Genomic DNA, 17,788 nt, shown 5'->3' on the forward strand with positions numbered 1-17,788 from the left:
GTGAATGGATGGATGGATGGATAGGTAGATAGATGGATGGGTAGGTAGACGGATGGATGGATGGGGGAGTGGGTGGGTGGATGGGTGGATAGATGGATGGGTGGGTGGGTGAATGGATGGATGGATGGATGGATGGATGGATAGGTAGGTAGATGGATGGATAGGTAGACGGATGGATGGATGGGTGAGTGGGTGGGTGGATAGATAGATGGATGGGTGGGTGGGTGAATGGATGGATGGATGGATGGATGGATGGATGGATGGATGGATGGATGGATGGATGGATAGGTAGGTAGATGGATGGGTAGGTAGACGGATGGATGGATGGGCGAGTGGGTGGGTGGATGGGTGAATGGATGGATGGATGGATGGATGGATGGATGGATGAATTTCTTTGCTGTTTTGTTTAGAAGAGCGGTTACATACTTGTCTGCAGACGTGAAAATCTGTTGAACAGTGAATTCAATATTCACTGCCTTCTGCATGCTAAGAATGCCTCAGAAAAAAATGTAGCCCTAAGATGTAAAGGCAGGGGAGAGAGCATGGTATGTGTGAGCATGCAACATACACCATTTCTCCGTGTTACAGTCCTGGCTGTCCTGGAACTTGCTCTGGTAGACCTGGCTGACCTCAGACTCACAGAGATCCTCCTGTCTCTGCTTCCCAAGTGCCAGTATTAAAGGCGTGTGCCACCACGGCTTGGCATCATTGATCATCTTAAAAGGTCTCTCTGAGCCTTCCCTGAGAGGAGGGTACAACAAACTCCTCTTACAGTGCCCTTTGGGAAATGAGAGCTTGCGCACACAAATTGGCTAGCAGAATATCTGCCAGCAAATGGGCTGATTTGCTAGGAATATGCTAGTCAGCTCAGAGGCCAGGATGTCAAGGTGAGAGGTCCCTGCACCGGCCAGGCTGGGTGGAGCTCTAGGCAATCAATGAGGCAATCCCCTTTCCTGGCAATGGCTCCCATCCTCACAGCTCAGCCCTCACACTGCTCTCCTGCGTGAACAGGACCTGTTCCCCTTCCAGAGAAGCCAGATAAGGAAGCAGGTTTGAGTGGGGTGGGGTCTCAGGACTGACCATCTCCTCTGCCACCCTCAGTCTCTCTAGTCTTCCCTTCCAGCTCAAAGAACAAGGCATATAAGATTTTTGTTTAATTATTATTTACTTTAAAAAAAACTTTCCTGAAACAAGTTCTCATAATAATACTCTAACTGAAGAGTTCAGGCCTGCATCATTCCTGGCTTCTCTTGGTTCCTTTAATCTAAGAAGTGACATGTCCCACACAAACATCGGCCAACCCAGATGGCCTCACTCTGGCAGGAGCTGCTCCACCTTAACTACCCAATAAGAGAAAGGCACTACTTCTTCCCCTCAATTAACTCTGTCCTTCAGTCAGCTCAGACACCCGGTTCTATGCTTAGCACAAAACCAAAAAGGCAGAAAACATGATCCCCCTGCCTCAGGTTACTTGCGGTCTAGAAATGCAACTGAGCTTTGGTGATCCATGACACGTTCCTCCAGTCACACATCAGGTTAGATTGCCCTTTCTGTCCCCTACCAGCCTGTGGCGAGCTAGGGCTAGTTGCTGAAGTCCAGTAAGCCTTTCTTGCCTCATCTACAATGTAGAAATCCAACAAGCATGGACCTGAGGGCGCAGGGTGAGCATCAGCATCCACGCAGGGCTCGGAAGGGCATCTGTCTTGTCCAGGGGCTCAGTAATCAACAGCGGCTGCGAGTGTGCTATGGACAAAGGCTGTAGAAGCAGCTGAGAGGGTGGCAAAGAAGGGTGGGCTCACATTGTCAGCAGTTTCCACATTTGTCCTAAAAGGTAAAAATGGCTGCAGAATGGTCAGCCAGCCATCCACTGCGCCCACGACTACTTCCACCCCTGCCCCCTCTGTCTGCGCCATGAGAAATTGGGGACCATGTTCAGGAGGTCAGAACGGGTAGAGCTCTTAGTGTGAGAAAAACAGTGGTGGGTGGCGGATTGCATCATTCTCTTGGCTTCCCTTCCCCCACAAGGTTCTGCCTGGCTTCAGTAGGGCAAAACATCTTGCCCGGAAATCGCTCTACCAGAAGGAACAATTTTCTAGAACCTACTATACCTTGCAAGGTTTGAGAAATACTACTTTGGCCAGTGAGCGGCTATATGACTCATGGACTTAGAAAATCTCCTATCACCTGTCTTGCTACTGAGCTTGCCAGACTTCTGGCCTCCCCTGGGGAAGTCTCTGTTTTCTAAAAAAAATAAAATAAGATAAAACCTCCTTACTTCTTGACCTCTGGGAAACAGCAGCCTGGCTTCCAACACTCCGTCTATGACCTCCAATGTGTTCCGCTATGCAGCACCCAAATAAAAATGTCTCCACCACATTTTAACTGCATTTCTGATTTTTGGTTTCTCAAGAGGTAGGAAGAGTGTCCGCTGTCTGGGGCCATGCAAGTTCATGCCTTTTAGAACAAGGTACTGCCATACAGTACCTGATAAGAGTCGATCATAAATTAATAAGGGATGCCCCCATCTTGGAGTTTGTTTGAGGATCTGCGTAGTAAAATGACAGCAGAGAGGGACCTGGTAAAATAGAGCAAACAGAAATGTTCAAGGTCAACATCAGAAAGTCAACAAGGTCAGTCAAAACAAGCCAAGGTCGGAGTTGGGCAAGTTCTAAGAATTGAGGCCCGTGTTGTCTGAGCCACCCCTGCCAAGCTTGTGTTAGTTCATAACAAATCCCAAACACCTACTGGCTGTCCCTTGGCCCCTCTAAGGCAAGTCCTGCATGTTCCACTCCACAAGTGATTCACTGAAGGTCTTGCACAAACCCCTTATTTGTTTCCCACAGGGACATCATGTCTAGAGAAAATGCACATGGGGCTTGACCTGGTGTCACTGCCAGAATACAAGGCTCCCAAAATGTCAGCAGGAGTCAAAGAGAAATCCTCCCCCCACTCCCTCTCGCATGCACATACAGAGACACATACACACGTCATCTCAAGAGTTCCTATTGGGCAAAATGTGGCAAATTAACCACCAAAAAGGAAGCTGGGATAGGTTTAGTCTCTCAAAAACTGTGTAACAGTCATAATGTCCTGTGTTATATTTTATATGTCACATGTTATACTATGTGTGTGGGTATTTTGCCTGCGTGGATGTTTGTGCACCACTTGCACTCTTGGTGCCTCATGGGCCAGAAGAGGGTGTCAGATCTCCTGGTATGGAAGTTACAGATGGTTGTAAGCCACCATGTGGTTGCTGGGAATTGAACTCAAGCCCTCTGGGAAGAGGAGTCAGTGCTCTTAATGGCTCAGCCATCTCTCCAGCCCTTGATCCAGAACTTCAAATGAGCAAATTTAAAGTATGAGAAGGGCTTGCTATAAAAATTAACCAACACACAAAGCCTCTAGTTTCATTAATTTAACAAGGAAATGAAACCAAAGTGTGCATGTGTGTGCCAGTGTGTCTGTCTGCCTCTATATGTGTCTTTCAGTGTGTCTGTGTGCATGTGTATGCCTGCTTGTGAGTGTGAGTTTCTGTGTATGTGTTCTCATGTGCGTGTGTTTTCTTTCCAGAATGCTATTCCCAAGTCTGCCATCACTCTTACATCCTTGATGAGATCGGCCCCACCTTCCCCCAGGAGACTCCTACCCCCCTCTTTGCTACAGACTCCAAGTTCAGTGCCCAGCCACGGGCAGTGCACACTCAAGGCCCCCCACATCCAGTCAGAACCCTGTGCAGGATTTCCCTAGAATCTTCTCAGAAGCCCTTTACCTCCCAAACAACCTAGATGTCGCCACAGACAGTTCTAGAAGTAACCAATGGATAAGACTCCCCCCCCACACACACACACCCACACAGTGGCCTGGAGAGTGGTTGTGGGGTCCCCCCAGGGATTCTGCTCACGTTACCATACTGGTCCAGAGGACAAGGGGCACTAGGCATAGGGTTCCTGACCAAGGGGTAGGATCTCCCCCTGAAGCCCCCCTTGCCTCAGAGGCTCTAGTTTTGTAGTCTTCTTCATTTACACTTCAGATGGCCCAGCCCACCCACTGTCTCCCCTGACATTCTTTGATTATGAAAACATACATGCCTGCTCACACAAACACACACCCCTGCCCCAGCCTCAGGGGCTCATCTTGGCACGGAAGCCTGGCATGGCCCTTCCGCTGCTACAATCCCAGAAAACCTGGCAAGATACTGGGGCTCAGCCCGGATGAGCTCCTCTAAGCCAGGGCCACTTTTCCTCTTCCAGAGGTGACCAGTTCATTTACAAGCCAGTGTAGATGAGCCCACACTGGGTCATATGGTGTGGCCACAGTCAGTACAGTAGGTGGCTCCCAGTACTGCTTGGGCCAGGAAGGACTGGTCTGATGTGCTCCTGGCACAGGGCGAGGCCCCTTCCTGCCCCAGCTCCCGCCCCTCCCGGACCTAGCGCTACTGTCCAGAACTGCCCTCCTGCCTGGCAAGCAGACACCAGACGCGCTTAGCACGCCAGCTTCCCGACACAGCCTTGGAAACCAAGGATTTGACTCTGAGGAGGAGTGGAAACAGCAGGAGCCTTGGCTGCCAGGATTCTCAGGTAGAGCTCTGGGACCTCCCACCTGCCTGCAGGCTGCTGCCTGCCCCAGGGGGTTGAGTTTCTGGAGAGTGATAGGATAGGATACTTACACAGGCTGCCATCCACCTAGTGCAACAGATGGGAGGGGCATTGTACAGATGGGGAAACTGAGGCCCAGAGAGGGGAAGTATAAGAAGGAGTCACACCTCAACCTCAGTCTGGTTCTCCAGATACTGGGTGAATGTAGAAGAAATACTCCCACATACAAGGACGGGAAGGCAGGTGTTTAGGGGGAGGGAGGGAAAGAGGATGGGGGTGGAGAAGCTGAGCTGTTTCCTGTAAGGGAGGCACACTCCCACCCACTCCCCAGATCTACAGGGGTTACTAAATGAGATAATATGCAATCCACCCCACCCTATACCTTCACCCTTATCCAGTGACATCAAGGAGACCCACTGGCAGGGGCATCAGCTGAAAGAGCAGTTGGATGCCTTGAGCCCTAGGCTCTGAGCTTCCCTTGAACCCCTGCATACAGTTTTTGTAGGAGTTATGTGCAGTCATAGCCCCATCTTAGAGATGGGGAAACTGAGGCACAGGAGGTGAAAAGATTTGTCTGATAGCTTGAGGTCTGAGCTCATCACGTACTGCAGGGTCCTGTGGAACATCCGGTTGGCACCCTAAGGTGGAGTCCAAGGGAACAAGAGTGGCAGAGGATGTACATATGAGCGTCCTGTATCTACCTAACACCTGCTGTGCCCTGCCAAGAGCCAGGAAAACTGGACCACCGGGGTGGGGGTAGGCGGAGGGGTAGGGGTGTGTGTGAACTCACTACCCACTCCATTCACAGGGTCAGTGGGATGTGAATAAGGTTCTGAAAAGTGTCAGAGTGGAAAGCCCAATAGTCTCCTCCTTGAACCCCTTCAAACCACAGACAGAATCTTCCAGAGCTGCCTCATCCTCTCCTCCCCTCAGAGCAGAGAGGCTGTCCCTGCATAGTTTCCCCATCCCCAAGGATAGCCCCCATCTAGGAGAGAAGTCCCCACACTGACTTCAGTGTGGGAGCAGGCACAGCTCACGGGAGGGGCACGGTGGGGGATGGGAAGGCTGGAAAGGACTTCTTAGATAAAGAGTTTACTGTGCACACTCTTTACCCAAGGTGCTTCATGTACCCCTAGCAACCATGCTGGCATCCGACTGGCTGGCATCCAATCTTCTATCCTACAGGGAGAAATGTCTCTGGTTCAGAAAGGTAAAGCAACTTGTCTGGGCAGCGTTCTTCCTTACAGACCTAATCTCGGTTCCCTAGCCTGTCTGCTGGACACTGTGCTCCAGCCTGTCACGGATGTGTACTGCCGGTCACATTCCATTCTCCTGTAAAGAAAATAAGAATTTAATATTAACACTTAAAAGGAACAGTATCCCTGTTCCGGGCCTGTTTCTCTATCTGTCAAGTGTGTGCCCAACCTACTGAGCCCCCGGGGAGGCAGTGAATCTTCAGTTCCATACATTTTTAGGCAGGTGGTTCAATAAATACTGATTTTGTTTGTACAAAGGCAACCCCAGCATTCTCCAGAAGAGTGCAAGGCTTGCCATGGGTGCCTTCCCAGAGGCTGTGTGACTCAGGCCACCAGATGCACCTAGCTGGATGCTGTGCTTATGGGGGATGTCCTCACACCTTTGGTTTGGGAACAAAGGGCTGAGCTCTGTTCCCGGACAGTGTGGGTGGTAGCTCAGGGCCCAGTTGATGGACTTAGTCCCTCTCTGTTTGCTCCTCCGATAACTGTGCTGACCTTGGTTAATATTCACTAGCAGACTCCCCCTGGCCCCTCAGCACCCACTGTTTAAATACAGACTAGAACACGGGCTCTGCCTCCTCAGCCTCGGTCACCACCCAGCTCTGGGACAGCAAGTTGTGAGTATATGTTTCCCTGGGGAGATTTTGGAGGGGCCCCTGGGTTCCCACACTTCCCAAGCGGGCGGCAGATCTGGGACCAGGGCAATACAAGGAAGATAAAGTTAATCGCACCTGTGGCACCTAGGCCTCCTGTTGCCATGGGAACAGCAGTCCCTAAGGTCTCTTCTTGAACCAAGCTGCCCAGTACCTAGCTAGCACCTTCAGGTGATAGGAGACTAAGACGTGAAGGGGCCAAGGGGCAACCACAGCCGTTTCCAGGTAGGCACCACCTGCCCTTCTCCAGCCTTTCCTGTGTGGCTTTTTCAGGCCCTTCCCACTCCTATATTGTGGGGTGTGGACCTTCCCCTTCAGCAGATAAGCAAGGTAAGATGGAGGAACAGTGGGAACAATGGCTCTCAGGCTGGTCTCTCCAACTGTACCCAAGATTCACATTCTGGGCTTCAACCTGTAGACCTCAGGGTGCCTGACTCTCCTAGAAATAGTGGCCTGTGAGGTCTTCTTGCATCATAGGGGTGTGTGTGTGCGTATGTGCATGTGTGTGTGTGTGTGTGTGTGTGTGTGTGTGTGTGTGTGTGATTCTAGCTTTCATCTCCACAGGAGGCATTGTGCTTATCCCCATTTTACAGACAAGGAAATGGGAAACAGAAAGAATAATAGTTTGTGTTAATCTTACATAGCTCAGTGTTCAAACTGGGGTATACTCCTGATCTTGCTGGCTGACTGAGACGTCTTCTCCTCTGGGCTAGCCTCCAGGCACCTGATAGTAGCTGTGGATAGCTGCTAAACACTCTGCTCTGTGGGATGGAAGAGCTTCAGGCTTCCTCCAGTCAGTCTTGGCCTTTGGAGGATGGGAGGGGTTTGGTTTCTCACCACAGTGTTTTGGAGACTGAGGTGGGCAAGGTCAAGGTGGCCAGATTCCCGTGATTCCACTGAAACAGTCAGAGCCGGAGTAAGGGGTGCTTCTGGGCACTTTGTACTGCCTCTGCCGTGGGCTCTGCGACCCAATCGCCTTGTCATCCTCGGGTAACGGATCCTCCGAGAGGCTAAGCAGCTGGTGTAAGTTCACAGAGAATAACAGCGGGCCTCAGACTGGCCACTTTAGCGCCAATGATTCCGTCATTTAGCCAAGCCACCCCTGACGTCTATTTCAAGTCTTCTGGCTTCATGTTGTACATAAGAAGGGTTCAGTCCTAGAGCTAACCCGTGGGGTTAAGCACTAGCTCTTTTCGTGACTGGTTCTGTGGGTTTTCGGATGTGGGTTAGCCTGTTTGGACCTCAGTTTTTCTCTTCACAAAGTGGAATGACTACTAAGCCTTGAGGGTGTTATGCTCAAGTTTCTGGTCCCCAAATGAATTCACGGAGCTGGATTTCCAATGCAAATTACATGAGGGTTTTAAATATTCAAACTCAAGTTTGAACCAGCACCTTTCCAACACCCCAGCATGGTGGCTATGGAAAGTGTGGCAGGGAGCCCTGGGAGGGTAGAACTTTTAAAGGGGAAACACTGTAATCAGGGGAGTTCATGTCCTGTTGTCTTGGGATTGGGTAAGAAGGGCATAGGGGAAGGTAGTTTCTGAAACCATTGGTCAGGTTTGGGGCACGAAATCCTAACAAAGAGCCATTAATAACTGGCAAGGTATCTTTAAGGACAGGATGCCTCCAAAGAACATCTGGACATTGTTTAATTTTATGACCATGCTCCCTGGCTCCTTAATTGGCCATCTTCAGGGTATCTGTTCAAATTCTGCTGTGGCAGCACATTTCTGGAGCTGAGATCGGACCTTAAGATGAAGCCCCTTCTTTAAAATAGAGTTTGCAAAGTCAGGTTCTCACAAGGGAAGGGAAGGGAAGATAGGTATAAGACCCATTTAGTGAGCACATCTATAAGGACTATAGTTAATACTCCTGTTTGCACAGTGCATGGCTGCTATAAGGCGGTGCGCCTGAAGGTGATGGACAGGCACCTGACTAGCAGGAGCCCTTCTTCTGGTCATGGGGAGCTCTGGCTGCTAACCAGGTCTTAGAACAAGCTCCCATGTGCAGGTGCAGGGGCTTGGGAGACTCCAGTGCCTGTAGGTACTCTGAGCCTGTCTTGGTTCCTGCCACACCCCTTTCTTCAAAGGGTTTTTCTCTTCTCAGTTCAAACAGGAACTGAGGCTTAAAGAGATGAGATCATTTGCCTAAGGCCACTGGCAGTAAGTGGAGGAGCTGGGCTCCTGACAACTTGTGGGCTCCCACAGGTTGTGACCTGCCACAGTTGATTCTCTGGAGTGTTCATTTTCTGCTCCTGGCTGGAAATGGTGTAGCATGAGCGAACTGGGAGGCACCACCTACCTCTTGCCTCCCAAAGGCCACTCCCCCCAGCCTCTAAAGTCAGAATGTCACCAGAGCGGAGCGGAGCGAGTGGTCACCAGCTTTTTGGCTTCTCTGACTCAACACCACGAGAGCTTAAGCTTCTTCCTCCTTTCCAGTTGACCTGGGGGTCATAGGTCACCTCTTCCAGATCAGGGAGAAAGCAGGACTCAGGACCCTGAGATTCGGAGGAACAGGCTGGAATGCAAAATGCACCTGACTGGGCACGTGAGACCAGAGTCAGGGCCTGTGACTATCCTTTGTCAACTTGATTGCCTAGGGCGGTAGTGAGGCACCAAAGTCCTGCTCAAGGAGAATTAACTGAGGTGGTAATCTGCCCCAAATGTGGGTGGTTCATCCCACGAGCAGCGGTCCCAGATGAAATTGAAAGATAAAAAGCAAGCTGAGCTCTCTTCCTCTGCCATTACCTCGCCCTCTTTAGGCTGCTGCCACCAGCATGCCTTCCTACTGTGAAGCGCCATATCCCCTCAAACTGTGACCAGAATAAACCTCTCCCACTTAAGTGACTTTTCAACTATTTTACCCAATCCTGACATTTTCAAGTATGAACCTGGAACTCATGCTGTGTCAGTCGGTGGCAGGTTCTCTCCAGGCCTCAGACCCTGCACCATCAAAGGAGGAAATCAGAGAGGTGAGGGGACATGGGGAAGATGGAAGAGAGTGTGCTCACCCTAGCGGGGTCTCTCTCCCCAATGCTAGCCTTGCCTCCTTAAAGCTCAGCAGCCGTCCCAAATAGGAGAGCAGCCCCTTTCATCCCTCCCTAGACGGAGACCCTTGGAACTAGAGTCCAGTGTATTGGGATGAGGAAATGGCTCAGTCTGTACAATGCTTGCCACACAAACATAAGGACCCAAATCTAGGGTTGCTCCCTAGAACCCAAGTAACAAAGCCAGGTGTAGGGGCATGGTCTTGTAATCCCAGCACTGGGGAGATGGACACAGGAATATCTCTGGCTTGCTAGTCAGCTAGCCTAGCTGGATTGTTAGTCTCCGGGCCAATGTGACACTGTTTCATAAGAAAAGTTGCATGACACCCGAGGAGCCACCTGAAGAGGACCTCTGGCCTCTCTCTACATCTATGTGTGCACACACATGTACACACATATAGAGTATAGCATCTGTGCACAGGGCGTCTCCTCCCCTTAGCTCTCCCCAGACCCACTTCATACTCCTGAGGCTGCGCTGTCTGGGTTGTGCTTCCCAAATGCTGTTGGATTTCTAGTGAACAGTGATGGTCACGCCAGAACTTGAAGCCACAGCCTCTGGCCTGAAGTCACTTGGTGTTTTGTCCCCACCCAGCGAGGGCCCAAACTTTTGATGAAGGTGGGAAATTTCCACAGGATTCACCAACATCCAAACAGGAAGCAGCAGAGACATGAGAGAGATGGAAATACACAGAACTAGATCCAGTGCTGTCCCAACCTTAGCACACTGACTGGTTTAAGAAAACATCAGCATGTATGATGCAACATGTGACCAGCTCTCCAGATTATTTACACTGAAGAGCAGAAGGACACCATGGTGGGCCGAGAGATGTCCATACTTCGTTTTGTTGTATACTTGGAAAGACCCTTCACAGGTCGAGGGCAGGCAAAACTAGTCTTCAACATTAGCTTGGTTTGCAGATCTCAGACTTGAGGGCATCTTATATTATATTGAGATTATAGTTTTTAACTGTGGGTCTAGGGGTTGTAGAATGTTCACCTAGCACATGTGAAGCCCAGAGTTACACAAAGAAGTCATGGCAGTACACACCTGTTATCCCAGCACTCAAGAAGTAGAGGTAGGAGGATCAGGTGTTCAGGGTCATCCTCAGCTACATAGTGAGTTTAAGGCTATCCTGGGACACATGAAATCATCTCAAAAAAATTTTTAAAGTTTTTTTCATTATTGAACTAATAACAAGCACAAATACTCTTCATAGCCACAGCCTCAGTTTCCCTGTCTATAAAGAGAGCATGGGGTTGTAGACTAGAGGCTTGTGGCAGGTCAGAGTAGGGGGATTTGTGTGTAACAGAGAGGGCTGGAACTGCGGATGTAACCTTGACTTTGACCATCGCCAAGCAGAGGCTGTCCTCTCTGGTGCAAGCCAGGCCTTGCCCTTCCCTCTTGCCTCACTTGGCCACACAAAACATTGCCCCTGCCCGACTGTTTCTCCAGCATTTGAATTTGCAACATCTGCCCCCACCTCTGTCCCCAAGACTGCCCATTGAGAGCTCATCCGTGAAAGGTCCAATAGAGACACTCAATGCACTGAATTCTCCCAGCCCTATTTTGGACCTGAGACAAAACAAGGATCAACGAGATCCAATGACTTGTCCTGACTTACCAGGTTGGTGAGTGTCAGAGCCTGGGTTAGAACTCAGGGTTGTCAGGGATGGGTTCCCCTCCACCACATACATATCCCGCCCATAACTAAAGCAGAGGCAGTAACTTCTACTCTTCCAGAACTGAGACAGGAGCAGTGGCAAGATGGCAGATAGGCTGCCAGAGGGAAGGCCAACCCAATGTAGGGCTGGAGATGCAGAGTGGTGACGGTCCCTCTTTCAGGGACAGCCACTAGATACTGAGCTTCTTTGTGGGCACTGAGTGGGGACAGCCCCTGTGTGCCCCTTCCTTTTTCTCTATAGATTTCTTATTGTCTTATGTGTATGAGTGTTCTGCCTGCATGTATGTAAGTACACTGCGTGTGTGCTCATAGTGCCTGAGAGGTCAGAAGAAGGCACCAGAGACCCTGAAACTGGTGACAGATGTTGTAATCTGCCATGTAGGTTCTGGGAATTGAACCCAGGTCCTCTGCTGGAGCACCAAGTGCTCTTACCTGCTGAACCTTCTCTCTGGCCCACCTGGATTGTTTCTTTATAGCCTTAGACTTCCCGTGTGCCCAGGTTCCCAGCCACAAGCATTCATCTCTTCTTCTATAATGATCACCACACGTACAACATGGTCTCTCTGGGGACCAGAGGTGACACCCACACCTGGATTCTGGAGACCGTTCTTGGGTTTTTCTGGTTTCAAGTGACTTTTAGTCTGGGTCACCCCCTGCTCCCCTTGTAATTACTGACAAGTCTATTCCTCTCCCTGGGCCTTGGTTTCTTTCTTGTAAAATGGGACTGGGGCTTGTGACTCAAAATCATTGCAGGTGGGAATTGAGTTGAAGAGAGCACGGACCAGGAACCAGACCACTCATTGTGCGTGGCTTAGATCTGCTGTATTATTTGTTGACTTTGAATGTGGTCTTAATATCTCCCTTACCAGTGACCTGAAGGGGAGCAATGGCCTTCCCACAAGACCCTGGGAGTTCACACATACGAGGGTTCAGGAAGGCACTGGACAGATGGAGACCATTCGGTCTGTTCTTGCTCTTTGTTTTCACACATGCTTGTGTGTGAGGTCTGAGCATGCGTGTATGTGCTTACATGTGTGTGGAAATTGTGCATGTGGGGAACTCACATTGATGTCGGATGATCTCCTCAACCACTCCCCACTTTATTTATTGAGGCAGTGTCTCTCACTGCTTCAAGAGCTCAGAGATCCTGGTTAGCAAGTCAGCCAGCTTGTCTCTGCCCCCCCACACCCCATCCCATTTTGGGACTGCAGGTGGCTACTGTGCCCACATATTCTGTGGAGTCTAGACATCCTCTTCTCATGCTTACATAACAAGAACAGAACTGTCTCCAATTTTCTTTCTAGCAGTTTTTCTTCAATGATAGCAATTTGGAACAGTGCTTGATCTAGGCTGGGCACGCAGCAGCTATTAATAGGCTGTGGTTACTTTTGCATTGTGCCAAGTTGGAGCTGACGGGAGTCACCACAGCCCCAGCTCCCTCTCAGCTTGCTCCTCTTTCTGTGCCTTACAGAAAAATGGCATCCTCCCTTTCAAGGGGCATCCTGCTGCTGGCAGGCCTGTGCTGCCTGGTCCCCAGCCTCCTGGCTGAGGATGCCCAGAAGACAGAGGCCTCCCAGCAGGATCAGGAGCACGCAGCGTGCCGTAAGATTGCTCCAAATCTGGCAGACTTTGCCTTCAGTCTGTACCGGGAGCTGGCCCATCAGTCCAATACGACCAACATCTTCTTCTCTCCCGTGAGCATCACCACGGCCTTCGCCATGCTCTCCCTAGGGTCCAAGGGTGTCACTCACACCCAGATTCTAGAGGGCCTGGAATTCAACCTCACACAAACAGACGAGGCTGAGATCCACAAGGGCTTCCATCACCTCCTCCAGACCCTCAACAAGCCAGACAATGAGCTGCAGCTGACCACAGGCAATGGCCTGTTCGTCCAAAAGAGTCTGAAGCTGGCAGAGAAATTCCTGGAAGAAGTCAAGAACAATTACCATTCAGAACCCTTCCCCGTCGACTTCACAGACTCAGAAGAGGCCAAGAAAGTGATCAATGGTTTTGTGGAGAAGGGGACCCAAGGAAAGATAGTCGATTTAGTGAAGGACCTTGACAAGGACACAGTTCTCGCCCTGGTGAACTACATTTTCTTCAAAGGTAAGATGGTGCAAGCAGCTTGAGCTGCTTCCGGGTGTCTCCATACATATTCTCCAGGGCCAGTTTCTGAGTTCTCACTCAGGGCTGCGTCACTCTGTCTCAACACTTTCCTTACTTTCTGGTGGGTAAGCTCTGTCATATCCTAACTCATCAAAAAGTTTGGGAATTGTCATTGATCAAATCCACCAGCTTCTTTGAAGGGGCCTGATCGGAGACTTTATTGTGTTCATGCTCATTGAAGATCCCTACAAAGAAGTCTTAGAATATGCAATCCTTCCCCAGCCTCAGAACCAAGTGTATCAGGTGTTATGGAGAACACTGTTCCATGGAACATACTTTGAGTATGAACTCTGGAAACATGGGACTCAATTTTGCCTCTACTGTCTTTTAGTTTTGATGTTGAACAAGTCATTTTATGTGTTTGGGGTATGACTGTATCCACATGACTAGGTACAAAGCTAGCTAGCTGCTGGGGTGATAAAAGAATTAGTGACTAGTGTACTCAGGGATTGTTTGGAAGGAAACACTTGATCTATTATCCTTGACCCTAGGCATGGCCTTCAGCCTGGAAGTGGTTAGGTCAGGGGTCTATGGTAAGCACTTGTTTCCCAGAGAAACCATCTGAGCAGGGTCTGGGAGTCAAAGTCAGGAGTCTCGCTGCCCTTCATGGCTGCCTTGCCCTTAGGCAGAGTCTTATGGAGCAGAATATCAGGTCACAGCCAGTACAGCTCAAGTCCTGGCTTTTCTGTCACAAGAGCAAGTGTCAACCCCTCCCCAACCCCTTCACCTCTTTTTATCTGATAAGAAGGTAGGGTCAGGGTTCCCGGTGCCCTTCTTCTTCTGAGGGCCTTGATGGTGGATTCCTGAGAGCCTTGCCCACTCTAACAGCTTTTGAGATGGGTCCCTGAGAGCCTTGCCTACCCTGATGACCTGTGGATGTGTCTCTGAGACTCTTACCCATTCTGATGTCCTTGTTGGTGGGTCCCTGGGGCCCCTGCTCACTCCAGTGATCTTAATGATGGTGGTCTTACACAGCAGATGGCCTTTTGCACTGAACCCAAAGGACATTTGTCCTGAGTGATAACTGAACTCACAATCCCCAACAAGTGTGCCACCCATGATAAGAAGCTGGCAAACAGAACTGCTGTCAAGATTTCTACTTATAACCCCAAGTCACCTTTCAATGAGAATATAATACTTATTTAAAATGCTTTCTAGGCACAACGGGATTGGCAGCTGTCAGCTTCTGTAACCTGTAAAGTGCAAGCCCTCCTCTAGGTCTGAGTTACCCTCACCGAAGTCCCTGGGCAACCTGGAAGGCTGGTAGGGTCCTCTGGTCACATGGAAAGCCAAGGCCTGGGTCACCACCTTACTAAGCTCTCTTCCCTCTCCCTTCCCCATCCCCTGCAGGAAAGTGGAAGAAGCCCTTCGACGCGGAGCACACTGAAGAAGCTGACTTCCACGTGGATAAGTCCACCACCGTGAAGGTGCCCATGATGAACCGCCTGGGCATGTTTGACGTGCATCACTGCAGTACCCTGTCCAGCTGGATCCTGCTGATGGATTACCTGGGCAACGCCACTGCCATCTTCATCCTGCCTGATGATGGGCAGATGCAGCATCTGGAGCAAACTCTCACCAAGGAACTCATTGCCAAGTTTCTGAAGAACAGGCATACCAGGTGACTCCCCAGACAGAGACTTTCCCCGGAGTGTCCTTGACCCAAAGGTCACAAAGTGCTTGCATAGGGTGGACTCAATCCCAGGGCCACAGTTAAGTGCATAATCTTGGGCTAAAATAGCCTTCAGCTCAGATAGTGCCAGGTAGAGTCTGGGGAGGGACAAGGCCCCTGATGAGACAGCCCTGCCCCTGCTTTGGAGGGATTTCCATCCCCAGAGGACATGGGATATTCTAACCCAGAGCCCGGGGTTAGGGCATCAGCAGTACTAGCATACATCATGCATTAACTAAGAACTGACACTGGTCTCAAATCTTGGGCAAAGATGAGGGTAGAGATTGGGATTGGAAGTTTACAGAATGCCAGAGAGCCTGAATGGACAGCCCTGAACAGGAAAGGACCAGCAGTAGAGATCTCTGGGCAGCTTTACAAAAGGTTCTGTTCCTCTGCCACTCCTCAGAGCAGCCTCTAGGTCTCCAGAACCAGGCAGTCCTAGAGTTTGCTCCTCTGAACCCAGGCTCTGCTGCCTGTCAGATGAGCTTCTGGCAGGCCTGAGGTTAGGTGTGGGTAGAAGTGGCCTCTCTGCTGCTTGGCCTGGCCTCTTCTTTGGCTCAATACCCATAAAAGTACAGAGAACCAGATACTGCTGGGTCCAGAATAGGTGGCATATTCTGAGGGCCAGTAAGACCCTATTGGGATCGCCTCTTGGCCTATGGAAATTGAGAGTTGAGCTTTCAGTCCTGGGAGGGTGGTGGAAATGTCAACTCTGCTACAATGGCCCTAGCTCCCCTGAGAATCAGATCCAAGGGTATCCGTGGCTCAAGAGGAGGGATTGACCAAACTCTACAGGGCATGCATAGTGAAACATAGTTCCGTGCGAATACCCTGAATCTGCCTGAATTCTCAGAGGCGGTGACCCTTAGGGGCTTTCAAGAGCCAGTCTGGTTGCTCTCATTATCTTATGCTAGATGGGGACCGTGTCAAAGAAAATCACATCAAGACACTTTCTCATCCTGCTATGGGTAGTGACGCGTTCCCAGGGAGAATCAGTCAGAAACAATTCCATGACAGGGCAGGTCTCAGCAGAGCCCAGAGGTCCCAAGAAACTCCTTTAACTTGAACTCCTTCCTGACCCCCCAGGTCAGCCAATCTACACTTCCCCAAACTGTCCATCTCCGGAACCTATAACTTGAAGACAGCCTTGAGTTCCCTGGGCATCACCCAGGTCTTCAGCGACAAAGCTGACCTCTCTGGAGTCACAGAGGATGCTGTCCTGAAGCTCAACAAGGTGAGGTCATCTCTTTGTGGAGGTGTGTCTGTAGGGCAGCACAGGGTGTGGGGGTAGCTCAGACTCACGGCTGGGGAAGAGGGAAGGTACTTAGAGTCTGGGCTGAGCTCTTCCTGAAGACTCAGGATTCACCTGGACGGGATGTGGTGGTCAGATGTCAGCTGGCAAGGTGGGTGGACTTATGGGCCTTCTCTGAGGTGACACCCCAACCCTTGGTTTCTGGGGAATCTGAGAGCTTGGGCTCAGTTTATGTATATTCACACAGAGACTTGGGCCTGGTGACCTCAGAGTGTGTTCAGGCATTTAGAGCTAACTAGTGGGCGGCCAATTTTGAATTTTAAGTTCAACCAAAGAGGACACTGGTTCAGAGAAATGAAAGGCAGTTCAGAATGGGCAGAACACGATGGAGAATCTGGATGTTGTTAAAAATCATCTCCAGAACCTGTGTCACAGCATGCTCACTAGAAGGGAACACTTGCACAGGGGACGTGAAGTTCCACTCCCTGGGAAGCTATGAGTTGTACTTAAGGCCATGGGAGACGGAATCAGGAAGGGAGAATGGAGGGAGTGGACCAAGGCAGGCAAAGACTAAGAGACAAGGAGAGGGCTCAGGCCATCACCGTGGAAGGGGACTTGGGGAGGAGTAAGGGACATGGAGGGAGACACATTCCCTAGTGACGTTCTCCCTGGGTGAATCCTACACAAGATCTTGCTGCAGCCAGGAGTGGCCATCACACCACCACCAACCCGCCTTTGCGTCTCTCTCCACAGGCTGTGCATAAGGCCGTGCTGAGCATCGATGAGACAGGGACAGAAGCTACGGGAGCCACAGTTTTGGAAGCCATCCCCATGTCTGTGCCCCCTGAGGTGAACTTTAACAGCCCTTTCCTTGTCATAATATATGACAGCCTGACCCAGAGCCCCCTCTTCGTGGGAAAAGTGGTGGATCCCACACAATAATCACCATTCTCGTGTCCTCCTTTCTGGATTGGGTCCCCTTCCCAATGGCATTAAACACATGCTGGCCTGGCCCAGGTCTGAGGGCTTCTGCAAATCCTTGACTCTGTGGTTTCTGTATCTCTTTATGCCTGGTTTGTTGCAGACTTGAGGTCACAGGGTGTCTTGGTGTCCCCTCCATCCACACCAATGTGTTGTGGGCAGAGGACCATGGCTGAGACCATGGGCTGTCTTAGAAACATCTGTCATCTCTGGAAACCCAGAGGGGACCACGTGACTCATGCTCAAAGACCCGGGGTCCACCAAGTGCCCGTGCTCCCTCCTGAACTCTCTTGCTCTGTCCTATGTCCCGGGTTGGAGTCTCGCCACACTGCCAATGGGATCGCACCCCACGGTGACCCTGTCAGCTTCCCAGGGCTGCCAGCTCTCTAGGTCCCATCAAAGCAGGACCACAAGCCCCTGTCATTCCACCGTCTTACCTCACCATGACCGGCCCCTCCATTTCACCTGGGATTTCCTGAGAAGGA

The 17,788-nt window shown here is 50.6% G+C and overlaps 1 protein-coding gene and 1 long non-coding RNA gene across 3 annotated transcripts; one reads left to right on the forward strand and one right to left on the reverse strand.

Annotated features, from left to right (window-relative positions):
- Positions 1-1,235: 1,235 nt before the first annotated feature.
- Positions 1,236-4,785, reverse strand: LOC125398434 (uncharacterized). Its single transcript, XR_007231394.3, has 3 exons — positions 4,667-4,785; positions 2,485-2,575; positions 1,236-1,824 (listed from the first exon to the last, which is right to left on the reverse strand). It is a non-coding gene; the product is annotated as an uncharacterized LOC125398434 (long non-coding RNA).
- On the forward strand, positions 4,423-17,358 carry Serpina1 (serpin family A member 1). 2 transcript variants are annotated; one of them, XM_048431194.3, is made up of 5 exons: positions 4,423-4,577; positions 12,704-13,338; positions 14,749-15,019; positions 16,157-16,304; positions 17,076-17,358. In XM_048431194.3, the coding sequence occupies exons 2-5, from the start codon at positions 12,708-12,710 to the stop codon at positions 17,262-17,264; spliced, it is 1,239 nt and encodes a 412-aa protein (XP_048287151.3). In that variant the 5' UTR covers positions 4,423-4,577; positions 12,704-12,707; the 3' UTR covers positions 17,265-17,358. The 2 variants fall into 2 exon arrangements, with proteins under 2 accessions (XP_048287151.3, XP_048287150.3); XM_048431193.3 differs by lacking the exon at positions 4,423-4,577 and adding an exon at positions 6,352-6,468.
- The last annotated feature ends 430 nt before the right edge of the window (positions 17,359-17,788 follow it).

Source organism: Myodes glareolus, chromosome 11 (genome assembly GCF_982192425.1).
Source record: "Myodes glareolus chromosome 11, mMyoGla1.1, whole genome shotgun sequence".
Lineage (NCBI taxonomy): Eukaryota > Metazoa > Chordata > Mammalia > Rodentia > Cricetidae > Myodes > Myodes glareolus.